Source organism: Phodopus roborovskii, unplaced genomic scaffold (assembly GCF_943737965.1).
Source record: "Phodopus roborovskii unplaced genomic scaffold, PHOROB, whole genome shotgun sequence".
NCBI classification, from domain to species: domain Eukaryota; kingdom Metazoa; phylum Chordata; class Mammalia; order Rodentia; family Cricetidae; genus Phodopus; species Phodopus roborovskii.
Genome location: NW_026125424.1, coordinates 94,450 through 110,035, shown reverse-complemented (window position 1 = coordinate 110,035; position 15,586 = coordinate 94,450). Strand labels below are relative to the sequence as shown.

General features: G+C 46.0%; 1 protein-coding gene across 1 annotated transcript in view; it reads left to right on the top strand.

The window, feature by feature from the left end:
• The first annotated feature begins 718 nt into the window (after nt 1-718).
• The window catches only part of LOC127215297 (E3 ubiquitin-protein ligase RNF144A), a 34,393-nt gene continuing 19,525 nt past the window's right edge, over nt 719-15,586 (top strand). Inside the window, exons 1-2 of the mRNA XM_051175667.1 lie at nt 719-793; nt 5,947-6,092. Of these exons, the coding sequence (XP_051031624.1) occupies nt 754-793; nt 5,947-6,092 (186 nt within the window). The 5' untranslated portion in view covers nt 719-753. The remainder of the gene's footprint in view (nt 794-5,946; nt 6,093-15,586) is intronic.

Here is a 15,586-nt window from a genome sequence, read left to right as displayed (position 1 = left end):
GTCAGTGCAGATGAACAAGTGATGAATGAGACAGATTAGCATGGTTTCTTAAGTGGTCACCTGCTTGTATGCACACATGCAGTGGCCACAGGAGGATACTGGGTGTCCTGATCCATCATTTCCCACCCCATTCCCTCGAGATGGGGTCTTTCACCAAACCCAGAGTTCCTTGTTTTATGACTAGGCTTGTTAGCAGGGAAGCTGAGGTTTCCTTTGGGGGCTGTTAATCTCAGTAATAAGATGATTTAGAAATGGACTCAAGAAGCAAAGGACAGTTTTATTAGAGTTTAAGAGAGGCTGCTGGGGAAAGAGACTGAGAGAAAGCCATGTTAGGCATGGAAAAGAAACAGCTTATTTAAAAAAAAAAAAAAAGGCACCCCCAATAGTGGGCTTTCCTGCTGAACTGAGAAAAGTACCCCCAAAGTATCCAGCCAGGTGGCAGTGTATTGTCTTTTATAGCCGCCCGCCCTTCGTAGGTCACAGGCTTTATGTCGCACATTCTCTATTCACTAGACAATGCCCCTGGAAAACCTATCCCAGGCTGCCTGGGCAGCAAGCCCCAGGAATCTCGTTCTAGTGCTGTAGTAACTGGTCTGTGGGCACAAGCTTTTATGTAGGTGTTGGGGACTCCAGGCTCAGGTCCTTGTCCCTATGCACTGACCCACTGAGCCATCTCCCAGCTCCCATTGTCTCTTATATCTTTGATTATTATAATTATGGACTACATGCCTATGGAAAGCCCAGTCTAGAAGGATGGATCACAACGCTGACCATTGCATAATCTTACTTGAAGGTAAGGATAAAAACTCACAGGTGTCATTGACTTCAAATGCCACACCTAACTCAAAAGAACTGTAGTGAACAACGGTTGGAAATTACTTTGTGTAACTCAGCTCAGTGCCTGGAAGCTTGAGCCACGTGGATGTGAGTGGGGACTCTCACATGAAATGATGCAGACTGGTGATGTACAGACTATATGGTGAGTCCTGGTCACCTAAAAGCTTCTGACAGCACAGCCTACTGGGGCTGCACTCTCGAGGGTCTGACTTAGTAGGTCTGGCTTGGAAATTGCAAACTAACAGGTTGTGTAGTTACCTGTCTTGTTTTAACAAAATACCCGACAAAAGCAACTCAAGGAAGAAAGAGTATATTTTGGCCCACAGTTCAAGGGTATAGCCTATGATGGTGTGGAGGGTATGGCAGCGTCCCATCCAGCCAGGAAGCAGATAGCAAATACTTGTGTGCTAAACTCACTTTCCCCTTTTATCTAGTCAAGATCCTGAGGTCATGGAGTGGTTCTGCCCACAGATAGGATCTTGCTGCCTCCATTAACCCAATTTAGATAGTCATTCACAGGCTTCTTGGGAGCTTGGCCACTAGGATGGTAGGTCCTGTCAAATTGATCTCTCAGGCTCTCGGGTCTGTTTCTGCTACCACTGTTCCAGAGAATGGGAAAGCACCATGGGCCACACTTCTGAGAAGGGAAAGAGATAACTGAGGATTCAGAGATCTCATAATGACTTCTTAGAGCACTGGCCACAGAAGCCGAGCCCGGGGGAAGCTACAGTTTAGAAAAGCATGAGTGGGGATGGCAAGGGGGGCTTGATTGAGAAGAAACAGGGCCAGGCAGGACTCTGCCTAGGGAATGTGACTTGTTTGAGAAGGTCATGAGATAAGGGGAAGATAAACGACACCCTTTTTCCCTCCCTCCCACAACTTTGCTGTGACGATGTTTGGGTGGTAGGGCCTGGGGACCAGTTGGTTCTGACAGGTATGCCCATCAACCATCTGTTAGAATGCTATCTTCCATGGTGGACAGTTTGTCTCTTTAACTCTTCCTTGTCCTTGAGTGCATTCCTCTCCCACAACAGTGCACAGATCTTTGTGTAACTTCAGTTGTGCCTAATAAATATCTTGTCCTATAAACATTTCAAATTTCTTGAATCATGCTTGTAATTGACCTGACACCCTTAAAATAGTTTGTTGTTTCCTAGGACTTGACATTCACATTAGGGAAACAAAGACTTTTTTTTTTTCTTTCTTTTATGGCCCATCCTTTAGCAAATTCCAATTATAAGCTTGCAGCTGTGTAGTGCTTACAAAGTCATATTCAGGGCATCTCGTGTGTGTGAGCAAAAGCTCTGACAGACTCACACAATATAGGCATTTTTTTCCTCCTTATGTCCCGTTGAAGTCGCTATTGGAAGCATGATTTTGTGTGCAGTTCAAGATCTTTATATCTAACAGGAAACAATATAGAAGTGGCACCTCAAATGGGAATCTGATTTGCTTTTGAAGTTGCTTATGGACCAGGGCCAGGGCCCAGGGCAGTGGCAGGCCCAGAGGTAAGAGCAGAGGCTGACCTGTCCCATACCCAGTACAGTGGAAAGACTCATTGTCTAGGGATCGAGTGGAAAGCATTGACAGGCGAGAGAGGAAGTCAAATATTCAGACCCTGCTAGCTGCTCCAAGGGAGACTGTAAACAGGAAGAGGAATGGTGCTGAGGCAGGGGAGGAGAGTCAAGTCTTGGGAACAACTAAGATGGGATAGGGTAGTGGCCTGAGACAGAGGCCTTGGAGGAAGCAGGAAACTGCTTTTTCCCAGGTCAGAGCCTATAGAGGGTATGGGTTTGGGAATTCAGGCCTCTGGGGATTCAGTTGAACTCTCATTGGCTGCATTCCGTAACCCACGTGGGCTGATATGCCATCTTGGGCCGTGTTGTACAGCTAATTGACCAAGCGGGGTTTTGGTGTTTGCTTCTTGCAAAGGCCCCAGCTGTTTGACAAAATGTTCTGCAAGGGCTACTTGTCCCATCCCTTCTCTGCTGTCATCTTTTCTTCCCCTTGCACTCTTAATGGGTTGTTCTTCATGACACATGCTAGTGACTCTTGCTTACCAAGCTGGCATTATCTGTCTTCTCCCTCAGCAGTTCAATATGTTCAGCGACTGTACATGGGTTTTACAAAGAGAAAAGATAGGAGGTTCCTCAGCCTTCCCAAATAGCCTAGTATGTGGCAGAGTATCGAACCCAGGCCCATTTAATTCCTCCTCCGTGAATGCCCTGCTGCAGTGTGTGCAAAATCTGGACCCTGTGTCTATATGGCAATGTCAGCCACAACCTTTCCGCACCTCCACAGTCTGGAACTAAGAAATCAGTTAGCAGAGGCTGCCCCCTGGGGACATTTCCAGGCTTGAGTATGAAACCTACCAGTCCTCAGCTAGAGGGAGTCTTGTCAAGGTTTGGGAACCCTTTAGGACTAGTGACCCTCCTTAATCAAAACACAGTCACTTTGTACAGGGTAAAGTGTAAACTTGGAAATCAAAATTAGAGATTTAAACAGGAAGAGACGCAGAGAGCTATAAAACAAGCAGGTAATCAGCAGACTATAGTTCGTGATCTCTAGACCTCAAGAAAAAAAAAGTTGGCATTTGAATAGTTATAATACATTCAGGGTACATGGATATACTCTACATGAGAGCTCCATAGTCACAGTGTCCTCTTGCACCCCCAAAGGCTGAGAACCCCCAAGACCCTCTTGTGCTGTCAGATTTGGCTGCATTAGCGCATATGTTTAAGTTATCTTAAAGGCTCTGCTTCTTCTGTCTGAAAGTCCTTTTATCTGTGTCTATGAGTCCTTTGTAACAAGTGCAGAGTAAGTTAATTGCAGCCATTGATTGCCCTGGGGAGCTGCTGACACCCATTTTCTGTCCTGAATGCAGGTTGGTGGCCCCTTTTCCTGAATGATTCCAGAGCACTGTGGCCACACCCTTGTCCTTGGGCTCTGCTCCAAAGGTCTGGGCTCCTCATGTGTCTACCATGTTGCCACACCACTGGCCATTGTATCTTACCTGTCTTGTATGTTTGCAACTTTTCTGGCTCCCTTTGAGTCTGAGATACTTTCTCTCTCAAGGGCACCTGGTATCTGATCCAACTAGCAGTTTGTCCTAACTGAATGCTTGCACACAGGCACCCAGTGAGCCTTGACTGAATGTGAAGAAAACCAACTGCAGTACATGGTGGCATCGTGGAATTCTTCTCTTAGAGCAGTGGTTCTCAACCTGTGGGTCATGACCCTTTGGGGGTTGCATGTCAGATATCCTGCATATCAGATATTTATTCAAAACAGTAGCAAATTTTAGTTATACAGTAGCAACCAAGTAATTTTATGGTTGGGGTCACCACAACACAAGAACTAGTATTAAATGGTTGTGGCATTAGGAAGGTTGAGAACCACTGCCTTAGGATAATGAAGCCATGTTGACATGAGATGTCACAGGGATTCCCTCCTTATCCCATCCTTCCATAAAGTGGGATTATCAACCCTTTTGCACCCATGTGCAGACTGAAGCCCACATGGGTTAAGGACCTGCATGCTACTGTTTATGGGTGATGGTTTGAATCCAAACTATACAGGGTTCTGCCCCAGGTAAGGGTTCTGCACCACTGTTAAGCTCTCTCTCTCCCCTGATTGAACTGTGTCAGTCTTTGTAACTGGTGCAGGACTTGGAACCAACCAGGGGATACACCTTTGGGCATGGCATTGATGGTGTTTCCAGGGAGGTTTTGATCAGACCAGAAGATCTGTGGTTAGAAATTCCCTCAGGGGTTGTAGGGGTAGCTCAGCTGTTCAAGGCTAGGCTCATACCCCCCAAAATGTAAATGATCAAAAATGTAAGAAATTCCCTCAGGTATCTTTGAGTCTTTCTGGGATTCTGGAACCATTGTTTGCTGAGAGTGGTGTCATATTTCTTTCCTTTTGCCTTCCTGTATATGTCTTTGTTGTTATGTGTACAGCCCTATTCTGTAAGGAAGATGCTAGTGGACACAGCCCTTGCTGTCTGCTCTCACTTGGGGGATGCAGGGGTTCCTGTCTGACTGCCTCATTCAGAATGGGATTTAGATGAGGAAGGATATGTGTCACACCTCTATATCAGTGTTGATCTTAAGGTGAGACATGACAGATGTTCTCAAGCTTGACAAGCATGATTTCGGAAAGCAGATTATTAGGATTGCAAAGCACATATTTAAGTACCACAGGTACCAGGTGAGTACATGATACTTAAAATTGAGTGGCAAAAGCTGGAAGTGAGAATTAAGATCTCCAAATGCAAGAGTTTGTTTATGCAAACATCAAGGAGTCTCTGGGGGAATCTTTAGACCAGTGTTGACCTGACAGCTTGAAAGGTCCACCTATTCCATCTCCCCACAGTCATCTTGGCTGCCTGACTCATCATGGATGATCAAACAGCCAGCATGGCTAATGCAGCATAGCCTCTATGCAACAGGAAAATACAGATGGGCAGAGGACACCAGCCATAGGTGGCTTGGGGTGACAAATTCCTGCGGTATGGGGAGTGAGTGTCATTGAAAGTCTATTGTACACATGGGACTCCCTCAAGTGAACCTGTCTCCCAAACATCTTTGCTGTCCAGAACTGAACATTCTAGAAAATGGACTTGCTTAAGAAGCACACAGGATTAAGGGTGTTGCTGCTAGCCCACTGGGGAAGCTGCATGACTTATGAGGGCAAGAAGGGCCTTAGAGATGGGCTTCATTGGGTCCCTTCCCTTGGGTGTTTCTCCACCACCAACTGGGCAAGAGTTAAACCCAAGCAGTTGACTACCTTAACCAAAGCCTCACTTTTGCGGTTGCTAAATTTTACCCTTCTAGCAGGAACCCTTATCAAATGCACCTCAGAAGGCTGATGGGAAGGACGGGGCTGTGTGGTCCTTTCTAATTTTGAGGATTAACAATGTAAAGTCACCACCCACAGACCTAAGTGGGGACCTCTGGATAAACCTCCCCAGAGGACATTGTCTCCATCCACAGTCACTTGTTGTCCCCTCCCCAACCTAGTCGCATCATAACCATGTGTGATTCTCACTGTGTTTCTGTGGAAGCCCCAGGAAGGAAGTCTTGAGTGTGTACATTTCTCTCATTTCAGACTGTTCTGCGATGACCACAGCCAGGTACCGGCCCACCTGGGACCTGGCCCTCGACCCGCTGGTGTCCTGCAAGCTGTGCCTTGGGGAGTACCCAGCAGAGCAGATGACAACCATCGCCCAGTGCCAGTGTGTCTTCTGTACCCTGGTTGGTCTCTCAGCTCAAGCACTTGTTCAATAATATTGCTACTCACTTCAGGCACACCAAGCCACACTTGGGCTAAGCATTGTGGGAGCCTACGTGTCTACTCAGACTCACACAAAGGCAGCCAGAGTAGAATCTTTATGTGATAATGACTTGTGGTGCACAAGCCATCACTTAACCAGAATTGTAGAAACCGGTGGCACAATTTAAAAATGCCCAATTAAAACACCCAGCATAGCACACATTCTTCTTGCTATACAAGGGGCTTTTCCATACCTCATTTTCAGCTTAATGATAAGCACACACTTGACATTGTGGCAGAGCTAACCCGAGGACTGTGTGCAGCTACAATATGCCACCACTAGTGCCGTCTTTCCCTGTTGAATGCTGAATGATAGTGTCTAAAACTTGAGGTCAGAGTGTCTTATGCAGTATCCAGAATGATCTGTTCCCAACATGAATATAGAGACTCCTAACTTAAGAGGTTTGGGTTTGGGTCTAACTCAGACTTGAATAATATTTTTTTTCCTGTGTGTGTGTGTGTGTGTGTGTGTGTGTGTGTGCGCGCGTGCGTGCGCGCACTACGTTGGCTGGAAGTGATCATCAGATCTCTGGATCTGGAGTTATGGGCAGTTTAAGTTGCTTGATGTAGGTGCTGAGAATCAAATTTGGGTCCTCTGGAAGAGCAGCGTGTACTCTTAACTGCTGAGCCATCTCCCCACAGCCCCAAACTTATAATGTTTATCTATCGCAAAAGAAAACAGCAACAAAACACTTAACACAAAAAAGAGTAGATTGGAAACTAAGAGAACATTATTTACATGGTTTTTCTGATTTTTTATTCTCAAAGAATAGGAGTGATGGAAACATTGATAGAGTAGGAAAGACTAGGCAATGTTGCTCAGTAGGTGCAAGGTGCAACTGTGACTTGACATTGATGTATGTATTGAGTGGGTTGGAGTGTTGTACTGAGTGTGCAGATGTACTATTTCAGCTTAAGCAAAACAAAGCAATGACAACTGCAAGAATAAACCCAAAGTCCAAAGGACACAATGCATGCTTAATTGATCACCACAATATTTAAGTGCAGGGCTGGGGAGAAGGTTTGGTATGAACAGGTGTTTGACTTGCAAGTGTGAAAACCTGAGTTCAGATCATCAGAGCTCACATAAAACCAAGAACATAACATGAATGTCTATCATCTAAGTGTTCCTACCAGGAGATGGGAGGTGGAGACAGGAAGGCCCCTGGAAACTTGTGGGTCACCTAGCTTGGCTTACACAAAGGAAAAGTGATAAAGACACCTTGTCTGAAGCAAGGTGGAAGATGAGGATCTACATCTGAGGTTGTCTTCTGCATGCACGCACACACACACACACACACATGAATGCACCCACTGCACACTGCACACACACACACATCTACACATACATGGCAACATCAAGTCAGAACCTTAAATATGCTGTTTGTGTTTGTCAGTTACATAATAGCTGGATGGCAAAATAAAACACTGGTTACTTTTAAAGGTATAGAAGTGGGGAGAGAGCTCCTAAGACTGCTCTTTGAAAAGCCCCATTGCTTCTGGATTTGACTGCCATTCTGGCTACAGAGCGTGGGCAACTGCTGTGGAGTTGAGATGAGAACACAGCAGAAAGTCTTTGCTACCTCCCTGCCTGGGTGTCTTCGCTCTCCTGCCCAGGACCTGCACCCTTTCAGATCTAGGAGCCTGAGCCTTAATTAAGCCCATATCTCATTCCCAGTGGTTCTAGGCTGCCTCTTGGAAGGAAGGAGATGTTGTGGTTCATTCTGTATACACTCAATACATAGCTTAGTGCAGGACTCATAATAGCTAATCGATAAAGGCTCAGGACATGCACCTAAGTGATTTGATCTCTCTGAGCTCACATTCAAAGACAAGTGCCTCATTAAAGCCCCGGAAAAAAACTAGCATCAACCCGCTGGAAAGGAAATTGCTTTTGATATTTTCAGGTGGTGGGGAGAGCAGTGTGGGCACCTGGAGACTAGAGGATGATGGAGTGGCTCTCCTCATCTGATTAATGCAGGGTTCAGATCTCAGCCAGTGGATGAGCTAGGACTGGAGCTTGTCAAGTTGTGCTGAAAAGTTAGCTTCCTGCAGAGTGCCTTTCTATTGCCTGAGGGGACATTCCTACAGCTCCCATCAGTCCCCCAACACCTCTCTACTGTGAGGAGTGCTTTTAGACCCACCTACTTCTCTCTAGCCACCTAGAGCTGTCAGAGTCAGAGCATGCACTTTCCTCTTGAAATACTGCTCTTCCTGCCTTCCTGCCTTAGTGCCAAGCCTTCCCTTTCATTGTTGTTTCTGTTTCCATGTCTAGAGAATTCTTGTAAAATAAATAAACAACTCTAACTCATGCCAAGGGCTTCATTTGAACTCAAGGAATATAAGAAACAGCCACTGTTTTCTCAAAGAAGCCAGGCCACAGGTACCAAAGACCAGTGTCATTTTGTGGCAGCTGTGATTTTTTTTCTCTCCTCCAAACTGTCTTCTAAAACTGAGAATGTTGAAGGTAGGTATCTTGTCTATAGCTCTGGGGTGTGAAGCAATAGGGGCACCTGTGTGTTTGCTGAGAAGGGGAGGCATTGTCAACATGCCATTTCAGTTAAACATCATCTCCTCTTCTGGGGTCATTGGGATCACAGCAGTGTGGATAAGCCATGGAGGAGTTAGGACCCCTAACGAGACAGACAGGAAAGCAATACATTTGTGTTACCCTGAAAGAAGGCACCCTGCTTCAAGCAGAGCTGCACAGGGAATAGAAATGTTGGATCCAGAAAAGGAAGATGTTTTCCCATGAGACCCTCTTGATTGCATGGGTCAGGCTGACATCTGTGGCTGGCCATTGTGTAGGGACTGTAAATCACTGCAGAAGGGGCACCCAGCTGTGGTGTCATGAGTTTGCACTCTACCACCAATTGGCTCTTTGTTGGTGATCAGGAGCCTGGCAAGGTTTCAGACTCCCTCCCCTTTCTGGTCTCTGGTCTTCATATCCCGGAATGTGGCTTTTCTTTGATCATCAAGATTCATGGGCTTTGTCTCTTTTCTGTCACTAACTGTTCCTTCTTGCCCCAACCTGTGTCTCTGTGGTGCATGTCAACTGCCCAAGTCCATGGCCTATACCAGGATTGGGCCCTTTTACATTCATCCCAATAGAGTCTCTGAACAGATAGAATGACTTAATGGTTGTTTCATAACCACATGTCCCTAGATGAAGAAGAGGAAGAGGAATGTCACCAGGAATTGATCCAAAAGAATTATTCTTTCCCAGGAGAGACCTAGTCTTAGGTACTGACCCCTGAGTTAGCTAAGGTTGACCCATTGATTGGTTCAGCCAGGGGCCTGGAACCTGTCTTCAATCTCTGGGCTAGTCTTGCTAAACCTCAAGATCAAGCAGGCAGGGAAAGGTTCTGACAGAATGTAGGCTGCAGTGCAGGGAGACAGTTGGAACATTCCTTTGGATATGGAGAATAAATACCCTCCATGTTAGAGACTTCAAAACTCAACCTTAACAGCTGCCTCCTCTCTCCTCAGTCACAAAGTACCTCCATTACTAAACTCTGCCACTGCCTTGGTTTCCCTCTTTGAAGCTTTGTGACTCCTCCATCATCTGGGGTTTAAACTTATTCTTGTTTTCCCCAGGCACTGTGAGTTTGTTTATTGATCTAGCTATCCGTATTGCTGTGAGGAGTCCATTAGTACAGCTGGATTGTGTACCCATTTACTTGTAGGTTTATCAGGGTTTGGAGGAACAAAATCTGTCTTACCATGTGAGGTCAGCCTGCCCTTGTCAGAGAAGATTCTAGCAAATAGTTTCCAAAACGTTATTGAGTGTAGGTACTGTAGTGGTTTGAAAGAAAATGGCCCACCCAAAGGAAGTGGCACCATCACTAGATGAGTTGTGGTCTTACTTGAGTAGGTGTGGTCTTGTTGGAGGACATGGGTCACTATGGAGGCAGGCTTTGAGGTCTCATATGTGCTCAAGCCACTCCCAGTGAGACAGACAACTTCCTGTTGCCTGCAAGCTAAGATATGGGGCACTCAGCTCCTCCTCCAACACTGACTGCCTGCACACCATATATACCACTATGTCCCACCATGATGATAATGGACTAAACCAGAAAATATAAGCCACACCAATTAAATGTTATCCTTTATAAGAGTTGATGTAGTCATGATGTCTCTTTACAGCAATTGGAAATCCTAAGACAGATAGCTTTGTATAGATGCACATCATAGGAAAAATCGATGAGTGTGAACAACCAGAACCAGGGTGTCTTGAGGAATGGAGATAGGGTCCAAGAGCATGCTGGTTAATTACTGTCACCCTCACACTACCTTGTGTGAGACTGAGATGTCCTCTGACCCTGGGCACTAGATGCTCCTCAGACACCAGGTTGTTCATGTCTTGACCAGGATAGTCACCTATTTTGAACTAGTGGGCTGAGTGAGGCTGGGGGGTGGGGTAAGAGTTTTTGTTTTAATAATTAAAGTCATTTTAAAAGGTAAAGTTGGAGGTAAGGAATTATAGGAGGCAAATAGGTCATTATGAAATGTCTCCATGGTGAGAGGCAACACCAGCTCTTTTAAATCTGGTTTGATTTTACCAATAAAGACTCAGGAGCCAGATGCTGGGGTGAAAACCTGCTAGCTCAGTCAGCCTAAGAAAGCAGCCAGCTGACCTCCTTCTGCTGTCATCTCAGAAGGAGACTTTTCTCCTATTCCATCTGAAACAACATCTCTAACTGGATGTCCCTCCCTGATACTTCCTGTGTCTCTCTATCCATCTTCCTGACTCCCTCTTACTCTTTCTGTGTGTGTGTGTGTCTCTGTGTGTGTGTGTGTGTGTGTGTGTGTGTGTGTGTGTGTGTGTGTGTTTTCCTGTCATCTGGTTGCTTGCTCTGCCACTAGACCTTTGGTTGACTTTAATCCTGTTTGCAGTAAACAAGCAGAAAGCTCTTGGATTAAAGAAGTGTGCTAGGGTTGAGTCACACCACGACTAGAAACAGGGTTTTCCATCAATCTTGGGGTACACCATGTGATCAAATCGAGCAACAAGAACCAGGTGCAGCTGATGGTGATGTGCGCTTGGCCAGTGGTAGAGCTTGGTGCCAGAGAGCACACACTGTATTTATGCTGGAGACACAGAGTCACTATTTTGGCAAGAGCACAGGCTAATAAAGAGGTGTAGTTTCCTTCTTATTTTTAAACAGGTAAAGTCTGGGTTATATTTTTATTTCATTAATGTATGGAGACTTTTCTATTTTGGAAGATTGTGAGTGACATCAGGGCCTATGGTCTTGGGGGCTGTGCTCTTTGCCAGAAGAGGTGTGTGGGCAGTTTGCACTAGGTTTCCAGGGCCATCCAAGGTTCTCATGAAACTGTCTGAATAAGGCTGTGCTGTTCAACCATCTCAACTGCAGGGTGCCTGTCTCAGGATCTGCAGCTCAGCTTTCTGCAAGCCTGTGTGGGTAGCTTGCTGCTGTCTCAGGTCAGCTGATACACAGCGTGCTGGTGGCTAGGTTCTGGCTCAACAGTATGCTGGCCTGCACAGCACCAACTCTCCACTGACTGGCACTGTTGGCCAGAAAGATGAATGCTAAGCCATCCTGGCCTTCAGAGAACCTGCCATCTGATGGAGGAGATTTGCTGTTAGCTCTGGAAATACTGGGAGAAGGCCAACTTCCAGCCATTACCTGGAGGAGCATGTCTCTGTAGTTCGCAAGCTGGAGGGTGACATTTCCCATGTCTACCAAGCTTACCCCACACCCTGGGGCAGAAAGCTCCCAGATGAAGGTTCTGGCCATTGTCACAAGAGTGGTTCGTGGTTGATCCAGGATCCAAACCAAACTCTGATTCCAGGGTCCTTGCTCCCAAAATGCTATTCTCAGGGTCCACTGCTTTTGTCCACATCTACTCCTGAGTGGTCTTTGTAAACCAGAGCTTGTGATTAACCTGGGCCACCAGGGTACAAGTGAGCCACAGTGTCTTCTGGGTTCTTGTCCCTGGGGTGCTAGCAGCAAAGCAGGTCTTCAGAGTCAAAGCATTCACAGTTGACTAACTGGAGTTCCAGGGCAGGTTCTGTGGCCCACTATTCCTTGGCAGGAAGCTTCTAGTGCAGTGGGTGTGTCCAGGCCAACCAGCAGAGCTGTCTTTTCAACTCTTTCGAAGAGTTGGAAGCCACAGTGGAAACTGTAATGACTGGAACATTCTGTGGCCACACTCCTGCTCTGCATGCCTGCTTTCCTCAGTCCCCGGAGCCCAACCTTTCACCTCCCAAACCTTCTCTGACACCAGGTGACACTGTACCCTGCTGTCTCAGTTTGTTTTCTGTTGCTGTGATTAAAGCATGGCCAGAAGAGGAAGGGATTTGTTTTGCAGACACAGCCATCTTTGAGGGAACTCTTACAGGACAAGAACTTGAAGCAGTCACTTTGGAGGAGGGACTGCTCACTGGCTTGCTCCTTGGCTCTTGCTGTCTTTCTCACACAGCTCAGGTTCACCTGTCCAGGGAGAGCAACACCCACAGTGGGTTAGGCCTTCCTACATCACTTGGCAATCAAGACAGTCCTTCATTGCCACAGGGCAATCCAATTGAAGCAATTTTCCAGTTGAGGTTGGCTCTTCCCAAGTGGCTCTAGTTTGTGTCAGGTTGACAATAGATGTAGCACACTTCTGTGTTGATTCAGATGTCAATTTAGTAGGTGTAGCCTTTGTTCTGTGAGCATTTTTTGATGTAACAGAGATGCTTCAAAAATGATTGCTTATGCTATAAGAGTGTGTGTGTGTGTGTGTGTGTGTGTGTGTGTGTGTGTGTATGTGTCTGTGGTATGTGAGGGGAATGTGTGTGTATGTAAGTATGTATATGTGTGTGTTGTATGTGGTATGTGGGGGGGGTGGTATATGTGGTTCATGTGTGTGGTGTGTGTTGGTTCTTTTTTGTCATAGTGTTTTGCTCTGGTGAGTGTGTGGATGAGTGTACGTGTGTGTGTGTGTGTGTGTGTGTGTGTGTTTGTGATATTGTTTTGCTCTGGTGTATGTGGGGAAGTATGTGTATGTCTGGTGTGTGTCTCTGTGTGTGTGGTGCATGTGTGCATGTGTGGGAGTATGTATGTGTATGCAAGTATGTATGGGTGTGTGTGGTATGTGGTGTGTATGTATGTGGGGGTGTGTCTGTGTGTGTGGTTATGTTTGTATATGGTATATGGGGTGTGTGTATGTGTGGTGTGTGTATTGGTTTTTTTCTATAGTGATTTGCTCTCTGGTTCAGAATGATCAGTATAAAGTAACAGGAAGTCACTGTGTAGCCAGGGTGGCATTGCACTCATTATCTTCTTGCCTCATCCACCAAAGTACTGGGATTACAGGCCTGAGTCACCAAACCCAGTTTAAGGAGTTAATTGAAGAAGAAAAAGAATGGGAAATCAGACAAAAACAAAACAAACAAACAAACAAATGAAAAACAGCCAACCTTGGAGCTCTGCCCTTGTGCTCTGGGGCTTAGTGCTTCCATTTGTAGAAAGTGGCCTTGGGTGGTGTTTAACTCCCGGGGACCTCACTTTCACTGTGGGGAATGGGAATGGTAACACCTCCTACAGTTATGGTTTTATTTATTGGGCTAACAGAGGCAAAGTGACTGACAACAGTCTGGTATTTGGGAGGCATCTGATTAAAGAAAGATGATAGATATATCAGCGAGTATGTCAATTCCTGTCTGGGAGAATGTTTATTTATTATAACAGAAGTTTCTCTTGTTGCCTGATTTGTGTGTGTGTGTTTGTGTGTGTGTATGTGTGTTCTCATTCTAAGACATCTTTTTGCCATTAGATTGGAAAACAAGGCTTATGAGTCATAGCCCACTTTACATCTGGAAGAGGGCCGTGGCTGGTTTTGATGGATGCAGGAGCAGCCGCTCTGTAGTAAACAAATCAATATTCCCATGACATAAGCACTGTGTGTGCTGCTCAGAAATGCGATCCGTCCGTCTGCTGAGCTTGCTCTTGGGGTTGCAGTCACCCAGCGTGACTCACTGCTCATGGACACAAGCAAGCTTTGAACAGTGTGGTTGTGAGAAGCCCTGAGGACATACATCTCACACCTACCTGGTTTGATTGTTCTGTTTCCCACTGAGAGAGAATGAGGTTGTGTCTTTATATTGGACCCTGGCCAGAGCTGTTGGTTTAAGACATTCTGAGACTTTCCAGACACCAAATTAGACAGATTTAATTATAGACAGTAAAGCAATAATCTTTTTGCTAAGGATTTGGGCTTTTTTATGCCTGTGACTGTAAAAGGCAAACCGCACAGGCAGACAAATGAGACAACAGCCCCTGCTTACTTAGCTGCTATACTAAGATTTGTGACAGGTGTTGATATTCTTTATTTCCTTCTGTCAAGAAAGCCTAGTAAAGCAGACATTCAGATCTTATTGTGTAGAGAACTAGGGGCCAAAAGCATCAAGGGTGTGTCTCCATGGCCTTGGGAGAGGATCCAAGATTGCCTGAGTCTGTCTGATTCCGAAAACTGCAGGGGTTATGCTCCCTTTCCACGTGGCCACCACAGACAAGGCATGCCACTTCCATGCCTGCCACACGTAGAATAGAGCTTCACCACCAAGCCAAGTGTCACCTCATAGCCGGTCAGCAGTGCTGTGTAGGTCGGGGGGTGGGGGTGGCATTGTAACCCTATTTTTCCCTGATTACCTGCCCTCTCTTGTCTTGGGAAAGCCTCCAAGGATGGCAATTGGTTTGTTTCTGATAACTCCACCATCCTGTGTCTCAAACAGAACTCCAAAGCATCTCTTATCTACAGGTAGATGTAGGTGCGCCATGTTCCCAGCCAGATTCCTCATCAGAGCCCCACAGACATATCAAACTAAGGGCCTGTGTTTACAGTGGTGGTTCTCAACCTTCTTGACATTTTAATATAGTACTGGGTTTTCAGGACGCAGTCACCATTGCTACTTCCTTAACTGTAGGTTTCTATTATTATGAATCATCATGTAAATATCTGATATGCAGGATATCTGACTTGCAACCCTTTGAAAGGGTTGTTTGACCTCCAAAGGAGTCATGTGACCCACAGGTTGATAAACACTGTTTTAGAGTCCAGGGCAATATTTTGCACATGATGTCAAGTCTGTGGAAAACAGCATTGGGAAGTTGGCCTTGGCCTCCCTCTCTTCTTCCTTCTTCCCTTTATCTTACCATTTCCCCTCCTTCCTTCCCTTTCCTTCCCCTTCCTTGCCCTGTCCTGTCTGCCAAAGGCTGTTTCTCTCCCTCTGACTCTTACCGTCTTTCTGCCTCTTCTTCTCCAATGATCCCTGGGCCTTGTGAGTAGGGTTGTGATATTGCTGTCCTATTTAGAGCTAAACGCTTTAAAATCCCTTCCTCTGTCCATGTTGTAGGACTTGTATCAGTCACTCTGTCCACTGACGACACCTCTCTGATAAAGGAGGAGA